This window comes from Mustelus asterias, chromosome 5 (assembly GCF_964213995.1).
Source record: "Mustelus asterias chromosome 5, sMusAst1.hap1.1, whole genome shotgun sequence".
NCBI lineage: Eukaryota > Metazoa > Chordata > Chondrichthyes > Carcharhiniformes > Triakidae > Mustelus > Mustelus asterias.
In genome coordinates, this window is record NC_135805.1 from 45,776,221 (window position 1) to 45,788,740 (window position 12,520).

General features: G+C 46.0%; 1 protein-coding gene across 1 annotated transcript in view; it reads right to left on the bottom strand.

Moving 5' to 3' along the window:
• The window catches only part of rars2 (arginyl-tRNA synthetase 2, mitochondrial), a 65,002-nt gene that overhangs the window by 10,418 nt on the left and 42,064 nt on the right, over positions 1 to 12,520 (bottom strand). Inside the window, exons 14-15 of the mRNA XM_078212468.1 lie at positions 9,154 to 9,278; positions 4,733 to 4,800 (exon numbers count right to left, since the gene is read on the bottom strand). Of these exons, the coding sequence (XP_078068594.1) occupies positions 4,733 to 4,800; positions 9,154 to 9,278 (193 nt within the window). The remainder of the gene's footprint in view (positions 1 to 4,732; positions 4,801 to 9,153; positions 9,279 to 12,520) is intronic.

Below are 12,520 nucleotides of genomic sequence, written 5' to 3' on the forward strand. Positions count from 1 at the left end.
GTCCCTGGCGCTGTGAGGCAGCAGTGCTAACCACTGTACCACCATGCTGCAGAAATTCAGAAATTTATTGAATTTAAAAAGTGCACCAGCTGCTGAGGTGGAATTTAAACCCATGTCTCGAGAGCATTAGTCAGGGCCTCTAGATTACTGGTCCAGTGACATTACTACTATGCCACTGTGTCCACCAAAAGTGAAAATCAGAGAACCTCACCCTGACCCTACATACTCTTGGAGCCAGCAGCAGAGTTTCCTTGCAGATGTTATCCCAGTGTGAGAGCACAGGTTGTCAGTGTTCAAGTTCTCATGGTCAGATTTAGGAGACAGAAATGTTGTTTTAGTGCAACTTTTTAAGTAGCTGATTTCAAATTAGTATTGGTGCAAACTTGGAACAAAATGTGTAACACTGTCGCATTTTGCAGTGTACGACCCATAAGAACACCAAGAGAACTTTCATCAGCAATGCCTCAGAAATTCCATCAGCTGCATCCTCCAGATACAATGGAAGGAATATCAAACAAACACCAGTATCCTTCTTGAAGCCAGTTACAGAAGCATTCAGGCAAAACTCCTGCAATATTAATTTCAATGGACAGTACTCCATGCCTAGTGGTTGAAAATGTTAACCCCAGCCAGGTCATGTTTTTGGCAACTCTCAAATGGCCGGTGTTCCAGGGGAGGACAACGCTTTAGAGACATTCAAACTCACTCTGAAGCCGGCAGCATTGACTTTGATAACTGGGTGAAGCTTGCTACCAATCATTCAGAATAGCAACAACTTGTCCATCAAGCCGCTTCACACTGAGTCACAACGTCTGAATGATGAGGCAGTGAAGGAAAAAGGAACCAAATCCCACAGCCTCATTAGAAGTCCCACTCTATTTGCCCAAAGATCTCTAGGTTGAGAATCAACCTCTTCATTCACATGAAGATTCATTGCATAAACACTCGACCCTGAGTAGCTGTCATCCTTAAATCGAGGTCCAGGAGGGAGGGCTTCATTTTCATAGATCAATGGGAAGTTTTCAGGAGAGGATGGCACCTGTACAAGAGGGAGGGGTCACAACTAAGTTGGAAGGGCACAAATATCCTGGCTGGGAGCTTTGCTAGTGCAGTTCGGGGGGGTTTAAACTAGTATGGCAGGGGGGTGGGGATCAAAATATTAGGTCTACAAGTGTGGAGGCTGGGGACGAGCTTGGGGCTGGGACAAGGCTGGCAAAGAAGAAGAGCACTCTGGGGGAGGACGACCTCACTGGGCCTGGAATGCTTATACTTCAATGCAAGGAGCATAGCAGGTAAGACAGACGAACTTGGGGCCTTAATGCGCACGAGGAATTTGGATGTGGTTGCGGTGACAGAGACTTGGTTGAAAGAGGGACAGGACTGGCAGCTGAATATTCCAGGGTACAAGTGTTTTAGGCGAGACAGAGGAGGGGCCAAAAGAGGTGGGGGAGTAGCGGTATTAGTTGGAGAGCATATTACAGCAGTGCAGAGGGAGGACAATTCAGAGGGGTCGTGTAACGAGTCACTCTGGGTGGAGCTTAGAAACAGGAAAGGCGCAGTCACTATGTTGGGGGTGTACTACAGGCCCCCCAACAGCCCAAGGGAAGTGGAAGAATGGATATGTCAGGAGATACTGGATAGGTGCAGGAAAAATAGGGTTGTTGTAGTGGGAGACTTCAATTTCCCTGGTATAGACTGGAAATCGCTGAGGGCAGGGACTCTGGATGGGGAGGAATTTGTAAAATGTGTACAGGCGGGTTCGTTGGAACAATATGTAGACAGCCCGACTAGAGAGGGGGCTATACTGGACCTGGTACTGGGGAATGAGCCCGGTCAGGTCTTCAAAGTTTTGGTAGGGAAACATGTGGCAAATAGTGACCACAATTCTGTTAGCTTTAGGATAGTGATGGAAAAGGATGAGTGGTGTCCCAAGGGTAAGGTGTTGGATTGGGGGAAGGCTAACTTTAGTGGGATCAGGCAGAAATTGGCAGCTCTTGATTGGGAGAGGCTGTTTGAGGGTAAATCCACATCTGGTATGTGGCAGGCTTTTAAGGAACAGTTGTTAGGGCTACAGGACAGGCATGTGCCTGTAAAAAAGAAGGATAGGAAGGGTAGGATTAGAGAACCGTGGATAACCAGGGAAATTGAGGGACTGGTCAAAAAGAAAAGAGAGGCGTATGTTAGGTCCAAGCAGCTAAAAACGGAGGGAGCTCTGGAGGAGTACAAAGAAAGTAGGAAAGTACTCAAACGGGGAATTAGAAGAGCAAAAAGGGGTCACGAAATGTTCTTGGCAGACAGGATTAAGGAGAATCCCAAGGCATTTTATTCATACGTTAGGAACAAAAGGGTTGTTAGGGAAAAAATCGGACCTCTCAGGGACAAAAGTGGGGACTTATGCTTGGAGCCCAAAGAAGTAGGGGAGATCCTAAATGAATACTTTGCGTCGGTATTCACAAAGGAGAGGGATGTGTTGACTGGGAGTGTCTCGGAGGGGAGTGTTGAACCGTTGGAGAAAATCTCCATTACAAAGGAGGAAGTGTTAGGTTTGTTAGAGAATATAAAGACTGACAAATCCCCTGGGCCTGATGGAATCTATCCAAGGCTGCTCAGGGAGACGAGAGGTGAAATCGTTGGGCCTCTGACGCAAATCTTTGTCTCGTCACTGGACGCAGGTGAGGTCCCAGAGGATTGGAGGATAGCTAATGTGGTCCCGTTATTTAAGAAGGGTAGGAAGGATAACCCGGGTAATTATAGGCCGGTGAGCTTGACGTCCGTGGTGGGGAAGTTGTTGGAGAAGATTCTTAGAGATAGGATGTATGCGCATTTAGAAAGGAATAAACTCATTAACGATAGTCAGCATGGTTTTGTGAGAGGGAGGTCATGCCTCACTAACCTGGTGGTGTTTTTTGAAGAAGTGACCAGAATGGTTGACGAAGGAAGGGCCCTGGATGTTGTCTATATGGACTTTAGTAAAGCGTTTGACAAAGTCCCTCATGGTAGGTTAGTGAAAAAGGTTGGATCTCATGGGATAAAGGGGGAGGTGGCTAGATGGGTGGAGAACTGGCTTGGTCATAGAAGACAGAGGGTGGTAGTGGAAGGGTCTTTTTCCGGCTGGAGGCCTGTGACTAGTGGTGTTCCGCAGGGCTCTGTATTGGGACCTCTGCTGTTTGTGATTTGTATAAATGATCTGGAAGAAGGAGTAACTGGGGTGATCAGTAAGTTTGCGGACGACACAAAACTGGCAGGACTTGCAGATAGTGAGGAACATTGTCAGAGGCTACAGAAGGATATAGATAGGCTGGAAATTTGGGCAAAGAAATGGCAGATGGAGTTCAATCCTGATAAATGCGAAGTGATGCATTTTGGTGGGAATAATGTAGGGAGGAGCTACACGATAAATGGAAGAACCATAAAGGGTGTAGAGACGCAGAGGGACCTGGGTGTGCAAGTCCACAGATCTTTGAAGGTGACGTCACAGGTGGTGAAGAAGGCATATGGCATGCTTGCCTTTATAGGACGGGGCATAGAGTATAAAAGTTGGGGTCTGATGTTGCAGATGTATAGAACGTTGGTTCGGCCGCATTTGGAATACTGCGTCCAGTTCTGGTCGCCACACTACCAGAAGGACGTGGAGGCTTTGGAGAGAGTACAGAGGAGGTTTACCAGGATGTTGCCTGGTATGGAGGGGCTTGGTTATGAGGAGAGATTGGGGAAACTGGGGTTGTTCTCCTTGGAAAGACGGAGGATGAGGGGAGACTTAATAGAGGTGTATAAAATTATGAAAGGCATAGATAGGGTGAACGGTGGGAAGCTTTTCCCCGGGTCGGTGGTGACGTTCACGAGGGGTCATAGGTTCAAGGTGAAGGGGGGGAGGTTTAACACAGGTATCAGAAGGACATATTTTACACAGAGGGTCGTGGGGGTCTGGAATGTGTTGCCGGGCAAGGTGGTGGAGGCGGACACACTGGGAACGTTTAAGACTTATCTAGACAGCTATATGAATGGAGTGGGAATGGAGGGATACAAAAGAGTGGTCTAGTTTGGACCAGGGAGCGGCGCGGGCTAATTGTTCTTTGTTTCTCGTTTCAAGGCTTCATTCTATGATCATCTTGCTGGTGCCAGTACAGAGCGAGACTGCGGATAGTTGGGAACCTGTCTCGGGGGCAGGGAATTCAGATGGTGTTCGTAAAGCAGAAGTGGAAATGAATAGGGTTGGGAAGCATTTTCTGATCAGGGCCAGTGTGATCTCCTGGACTCGTTTCGATCGCCACAGGGGGTCGGAGAGGAATTTCCCAGTTTTTTTTCCCCCATATTGGCCCTGGGGTTTTCACTCTGGGTTTTCGCCTCTCCCTGGAGATCACATGGTCTGGAATGGGGGGTTGGGGGTGAGTTAATAGGTTGTGATGAACAAAGCATCGTAGCTGTGGGGGACAGCTCGGTGGATAGGATATTAGGATGTAGATAGGCTGGAAAATTGGGCGGGGATCCTGGATTCAGGATTCAATCCTGGACCGGGGAGCGGCGCGGGCTTGGAGGGCCGAAGGGCCTGTTCCTGTGCTGTATTGTTCTTTGTTCTTTGTGACTAATCCATGTCATCCAGGCACATTATTTTCCTAAGCAATGTTTCATCCTGAAATTGAATAGTTTAACCTAGTCCCAAAATCATATTCCCAACATTTACAAACCATAAGAAAGGATGGTGATAAACCAGCATCATCTAATCTCTCATTACCTGAATAATAAGGGCAGCCACACCCACTTTTTCAGCTGTATCTTCAGGATCATCCAGTTCCTTTGTTGCTTCGTATGAATAAAAATAAATAATTACACACAAACCATCTGTAAATACTTCTTGATTTGATTTATCATTATCACATGTATTAATACACAGTGAAAAGTATCGTTTCTTGTGTGCTACACAGACAAAGCATACCGTTCATAGAGAAGGAAACGAGTGTTACAGTCATAGCTAGGGTGCAGAGAAAGATCAACTTAAAGCAAGGTAGGTCCATTCAAAAGTCTGATGGCAGCAGGGAAGAAGCTGTTCTTGATGCAAGTATGGTTGGTACGTGACCTCAGACTTTTGTATCTTTTTCCCAAAGGAAATCTTGCAATGGGTTTACCCTCATTTTGGAAACAAAACGAATAGTGTATTGACCCTTCGGCTTTTTAGCATTCTGTATACAAGGTTTAGAATTTTCTCCAGCAGTTTGCCCACGAGCACTCATTTTTAATTTAGAAATTACTTGCATCAAAATCAACAATCTGCGTTTAACTTTTGGACTTGTGTTACATGGCCTCAACATTTGTTAAAACATTTAATTGTCCTGCTGCACATAATAGTCAATAGGTGCTTATGACCAGGGACTCGGATTAGAATGGTTCTGTAAATATCTCATATTACAAGATTTATAAATATGTTCCCTGATATTACAGGAGTGCTATTTTTAAATCTAAGTGGAAAATTTTATGTTTTTCTTGTCCTCATCCATGTGTCCATAACAAAGTAATCAAAATTCATAAAATCATCAGGAGCAGCACGGTGGCACAGTGGTTAGCACTGCTGCCCCACAGCGCCAAGGACTCTGGTTTGATTCCTGACTTGGGTCACTACTGTCCGTGCTGGGTCTGAACGTTCTCCCTGTGTCTGTGTGGGTTTCCTCTGGGTGCTCCGGTTTCCTCCGAAAGACATGCTGGTTAGGTGCATTTAATAGAACATAGAACATAGAACATAGAAAGCCACAGCACAAACAGGCCCTTCGGCCCACAAGTTGCGCCGATCACATCCCCACCTCTAGGCCTATCTATAGCCCTCAATCCCATTAAATCCCATGTACTCATCCAGAAGTCTCTTAAAAGACCCCAACGAGTTTGCCTCCACCACCACCGACGTCAGCCGATTCCACTCACCCACCACCCTCTGAGTGAAAAACTTACCCCTGACATCCCCCCTGTACCTACCCCCCAGCACCTTAAACCTGTGTCCTCTCGTAGCAACCATTTCAGCCCTTGGAAATAGCCTCTGAGAGTCCACCCTATCCAGACCCCTCAACATCTTGTAAACCTCTATCAGGTCACCTCTCATCCTTCGTCTCTCCAGGGAGAAGAGACCAAGCTCCCTCAACCTATCCTCATAAGGCATGCCCCCCAATCCAGGCAACATCCTTGTAAATCTCCTCTGCACCCTTTCAATGGCTTCAACATCTTTCCTGTAATGAGGTGACCAGAACTGCGCGCAGTACTCCAAGTGGGGTCTAACCAGGGTCCTATAAAGCTGCAGCATTATCTCCCGACTCCTAAACTCAATCCCTCGATTAATGAAGGCTAATACGCCATACGCCTTCTTGACCGCATCCTCCACCTGCGAGGCCGATTTAAGAGTCCTATGGACCCGGACCCCAAGGTCCTTCTGATCCTCTACACTGCTAAGAATGGTACCCTTCATTTTATACTGCTGCTCCATCCCATTGGATCTGCCAAAATGGATCACCACACACTTATCCGGGTTGAAGTCCATCTGCCACTTCTCCGCCCAGTCTTGCATTCTATCTATGTCTCGCTGCAACTTCTGACATCCCTCCAAACTATCCACAACACCACCTACCTTGGTGTCGTCAGCAAACTTACCAACCCATCCCTCCACTTCCTCATCCAGGTCATTTATGAAAATGACAAACAGCAAGGGTCCCAGAACAGATCCCTGGGGCACTCCACTGGTCACTGACCTCCATGCAGAGAAAGACCCCTCCACAGCCACTCTCTGCCTTCTGCAGGCAAGCCAGTTCTGGATCCACAAGGCAACAGCCCCTTGGATCCCATGCCCTCTCACTTTCTCAAGAAGTCTTGCATGGGGGACCTTATCGAACGCTTTGCTGAAGTCCATATAGACCACATCCACCGCTCTTCCTTCGTCAATGTGCTTGGTCACATTTTCAAAGAACTCAACCAGGCTCGTAAGGCACGACCTGCCCCTGACAAAGCCGTGCTGACTACTTTTGATCATACTAAACTTCTCTAGATGATCATAAATCCTGTCTCTCAGGATCCTCTCCATCAACTTACCAACCACTGAGGTTAGACTCACCGGTCGGTAATTTCCCGGGCTGTCCCTGTTCCCTTTCTTGAATATAGGGACCACATCCGCAATCCTCCAATCCTCCGGAACCTCTCCCGTCTCCATCGACGATGCAAAGATCATCGCCAAAGGCTCCGCAATCTCCTCCCTCGCCTCCCACAGTAACCTGGGGTACATCCCATCCGGTCCCGGCGACTTACCAACCTTGATGCCATTCAATAGTTCCAACACATCCTCTTTCTTTATGTCCACATGCTCGATCCTTTCTGTCCTCCGCAATCCAGCAGTACAACCACCCAGATCCCTTTCCACCGTGAATACCGAGGTAAAGTATTCATTAAGCACCTCCGCCATTTCTAACGGTTCCGCACAAACTTTTCCCCCTTCACCTTTTAAGGGTCCTATGCCTTCACATCTCATCCTTTTACTCTTGACATATTTGTAGAAAGCCTTGGGATTCTCCTTAATCTTACCCGCCAAGGTCTTCTCATGACCCCTTCTCGCTCTCCTAATTTCCTTCTTAAGCTCCTTCCTACATCGCGTATACTCCTCTAAATCCTTAACACCTCCTAGCTCTCTGAACCTTCTGTACGCCTCTCTTTTCTTATTCACCAGGTTCATCACAACCTTCGTGCACCACGGTTCCCGTACCCTACCAACACCCCCCTGTCTCATCGGAACGTTGTCATGCAGAGCTCCAGACAAACATTCCTTGAAAATCCTCCACTTTCCTTCGGTACTTTTCCCCAAGAATGCCTCCTTCCAATTTACCCGTCTAATTTCCTCCCTGATGACACTGTATTTCCCTTTACTCCAGAGAAACACTTTCCTAGCCTGCCTGACCCTATCTCTTTCCAATGCTATCGTGAAGGAGATAGAATTATGATCGCTATCCCCAAGATGCTCACCCACCGAGAGATCCTCCACCTGTCCAGGTTCATTAGCCAGCACCAGATCAAGAACAGCCTCTCCTCTAGTAGGCTTATCCACATACTGTGTCAGGAAACTCTCCTGGACACACCTAACAAACTCCTCTCCATCCAAACCCCTAGCCCTAGGGATATTCCAATCTATGTTTGGGAAATTAAAATCTCCCATCACGACAACTCTGTTATTCCTACATCTCTCCAGGATCTGTTTCCCCATCTGCTCCTCAACATCTCTGTTACTATTGGGCGGCCTATAGAAAACACCCAGCAAAGTTACCGACCCCTTCCTGTTCCTAACCTCCACCCACAGAGATTCCGTAGTCAGTCCCTCCACGGCGTCCACCTTCTCTACAGCCGTGACACTATCCCTGATCAACAGTGCCACTCCCCCCCCTCTCTTGCCTCCCTCCCTGTCCTTCCTGAAACATCTAAAACCCGGCACCTGAAGCACCCAGTCCTGTCCCTGAGACATCCAAGTCTCCGTAATGGCCACCACATCACAATTCGAAGCAGCAATCCACGCTCCAAGCTCATCCACTTTATTCACTACACTCCTGGCATTAAAATAGACACATCTCAGACCTTCAGCCTGAGCACTTCCCTTCTCCCTCACTCGTCTAACCTCCCTCTTACCCTGTCTACATTCCTTATCTATTTGCGAGCTAACCTCCTCGCTCTCAGTCCCCTCATTTCTATTCCCTCCCCCCAACCTTTCTAGTTTAAAGTCTCACCAGTAGCCTTAGCCAACCTTCCCGCCAGGATATTGGTCCCCCTGGGATTCAAGTGCCACCCGTCTTTTTTAAACAGGTCACACCTGCCCCTAAAGAGGTCCCAATGATCCAAGTACCCAATTTGCCATGGTAAATTCTCCCTCAATGTACCCGAACAGGCGCCAGTGTGTGGAAACTAGGGGATTTTCACAGAAACTTCATTGCAGTAAGCCTACTTGTGACACTAATAAATAAACTTTAAACACCTGATGATTCATTCAGGTGGTAAACCAGTTGCTCCCAGGGTCAACGCCTTGAACTAACGGTCTTTATTCAGTCAGGATAACTCTAGTACCGCTCAGCCTCTAGCTAGGGAAAATACAGTCCTTTTAGAAATGATTAGGTGGCACTGTTCAAACATTGAGAATGGAGTACTCACTCTTTGAGGCGGCCATGTTCTGCAGCATTCTGAGGCGGGCTTCATTCAGAACATCTTCAAGAAAGACAACATCTCCTTTGCGGGTCTTCATTCCCTTCACTAAGCCAAAGGGAACATGTTGACAGCTGTAAAGAGAAAGGACATAAAAATACGACAATATGAGTTTCTTCAACTCTAATAATTGCAACAGAAGCTTAAGCATTTCAGGAACAAGAAGCACATTTAAGATTACACCACGGGTTCTTGCGAATTTGTCACCATTTAATGTTGGTGGTCAAATACAGCTAACCAGGAAAAGAAAATTTGCTATATTTATGTAAATTTGTTAAAAAATTTGAAGTGGAGCAACTTTAAGATCTCTGATCTGACGGAGTGAAAATTCGCCTGCTTTTAATGATTTATTTCACAAGATACTGAAATAATTTTCTTCAAGGCGTTAAGTGAATACTCTTAAGATTTTCTTTGCTCCATTTATTGACTTTTCCTTAAACCAGATGGGTTTTTACGACAATGATTTCATGGTCACCATGAGACTTGTTTAAATTCCAGATTTTTCATTAAATTCAAATGTCACCATCTGCCGTGGTGGGATTTGAACCTAGGTCCCCAGAGCATTTCTATGGGTTTCCGAATTACTAGTCCAGTGACTACACCATCATCTCCCCCAGTGTCTTGAGGAATTTTGAGGACGTGGAAATCAGTAACTGTATGGGTTCAAGTTAACAAGTGGAAGAGAAAAGCACATAAAATCTGTACTGTGGTCACAAGTTACAGGGGACTGATTAACTTAACAAGGAATACATTCTTCAATAAGTGTTGCTGAATCAAATCGATTTACTGTTGCAGAACAGCAAAATATATAATTTCCTCAATTAATCAAGGAGGAAAGAATGAGCTCATAGTTTGTCATGTTCAGAACTGACTTAGTTTTCCACATCTCACTACTAAGTCAACAAATTCTATGCATATACACTTGCAAACAGATTTATTTATTTTAAAAATCTGTGCTTGGGATATGGACATCACTGGTTAGGTCAGCATTTATTGCTCATCCTTAATTCGCAGGATCAGAATTATCCTGGAGGTCATTTGGCCCATCTTGTCTGCACTGGCTCTCCAAACAAACATTTTGACTTAGTGCCATTCCTCTGCCTTTGCCCTGTACTCCTGCAAATTTTCTCTGTTCAAATAATCATCTAATGCCCTCCTGAATGCCTTGATTGAATCTGCCTCTACCACACTTTGAGGCAGGGCATTCCAGACCCAAATCACTCGCTGTGTGAAAAAGTTTTTTCTCATCACATTTGCTTCTTTTGCAAATCACTTTAAATCTGTGACCTCTCATTCTTGATCCTTTTACGAGTTGGAACAGTTTCCCTCTAGCTACTCTGTCCATCACCCTCATGATTTTGAATACCTCTTAAATCAAATCATAATTACCCTAGAGGTGGTGGTAGTAAGCTACTTCTAGAATAGATGCAGTCCCTGTGGTGTAGGTACACACACATGGTTGATAGGAAGGGAGTTCCAGGATTCTGACCCAGCAACAGTGAACAAACAGTGACATGGTTTCAAGTCAAGATGGTGCAGGGTTTGGAGGAGAATTTGTAGATGGTGGCGTTCCCATCTGTTTGCTACCTTTGTTCTTCTCAGTGGTAGAGGCTGCAGGCTTAGAAGGTGCTGTCAAAGGAGCCTTGGTGAGTTGCTGCAGTGCATCTTGTAGATGATACACACACTATTGTGTGGGGGTGGTGGAGGCAGTAAACACGGTGATCAAATGGACTACTTTGTCCTGGATGGTGTTGAGTTTCTTGAGTGTTTTTGGAGCTGCTCTCATCCAGACAAGGGGAGAGTATTCCATTACACTTCTGGCTTGCCCTTTGTAGATGGTGGACAGGCTTTGGGGAGTTAGGAACACTCACATGGGCTAGCAAATGCATACATTTAAGAGTTGAAATTGCACATCATAGGCCCTCTCCCCCTGCCCTATCCCTGTAACCCCACATATTTACCATGGCAATTCCATTTAACTTGCACATCTTTCGACACTAAGGGGCAACTTAGCATGGCCCATCCACCAAACCTGCACATCTTTGGAGCATCTGGAGGAAACCCACGCAGACATGGGGAGAACATGCAAACTTTGCCTGGTCACCCAAGGCTGGAATTGAGCCCGGGTCCCTGGAGCTGAGAGGCAGCAGTGCTAACCATTGTGCCACCGTGCTGTCCAAAACATGACATGACAGTCATTGATGAAGTATATGGGGCTCAGTATTAAATTATATAAAATTTGAGAATATACTTTGACCATAGAAATTAGGAAGTGTAGGACACTCAGTCCCTTGGACCTGCTCCACCATTTAATAAGATCATGGCTGATCTGCTTGTAACCTCAACTCCACATTCCCACCCATTCCCTATAATCTTTCACTCCCCTTTTTATCAAGAATCCATCTTGTTCTGCCTTGAAAATATTCAAACACCCTGCTTTTTGAAATTAATTCTAATCAAAAAAGCCAATTCAAATTAAGTCCAATCATGGTCCCCACGAGGGACAAACCAGATCCAAGCTGACAAGACATTGCACTCCATCGTTGGGCTCGATCAAACAAGATCCAATCTGACAGGATGAAGCATTACACCCCATCCTGGGGCTTGGTCCGATGCTTCACCTTCGCCAAAAGGCCGAGATGGCGTTGAAAAATTGCATCCGTTAAGGCCTCAGTTTAATCTCATTGGCCACCCTGATCCTTTACCCCAGCCGGGGCAAACCATGATCGCAGGTGTCAGCACACACCCAAATGCAATGGGCTAGCCTCATCCCCTGTCTGATCATGGTTTCACCCCTGCCAGGTAACTCCCTGTATCATGGTCTTCCTCCCACCACCTTTTGAGGGAGAGAATTCCAAAGATTCATGACCCTCAGAGAAAAATATTCTCATCTGTCTTAAATAGGGGACCCCTTATTTTTAAAGAATGACCCCTTGTTCTAGATTCCCCCACAAGAGGAAACATTCTTTCCACATCCATCCTAAAGTGCTCTAGGATTTGTTTTCTTTAAAATGGACCTCAGTTAGTGATTTCCCCATACATTTGCAGCTTATGATGTCAGGTCATGCCGTGTGAATCTCAATCAATCTTTAATCGCCAGCCAACTCACAGATCCTTCATGGAATAGTGGATATGTCATTCTACCCATTTAGGTGCCAAGTAGAAGCTCAAGCACCATCTACTTGGAAGCTATGATTGGCTTAAAAACTCTAGACTAGGTCTGTCTCTACATGGCTGGTGGAATGTCTTTAGTAAACATGGAGACAGCACAGCTGAAACATGAAATGAGCAAGGACTACATGGCACTTACAACTGT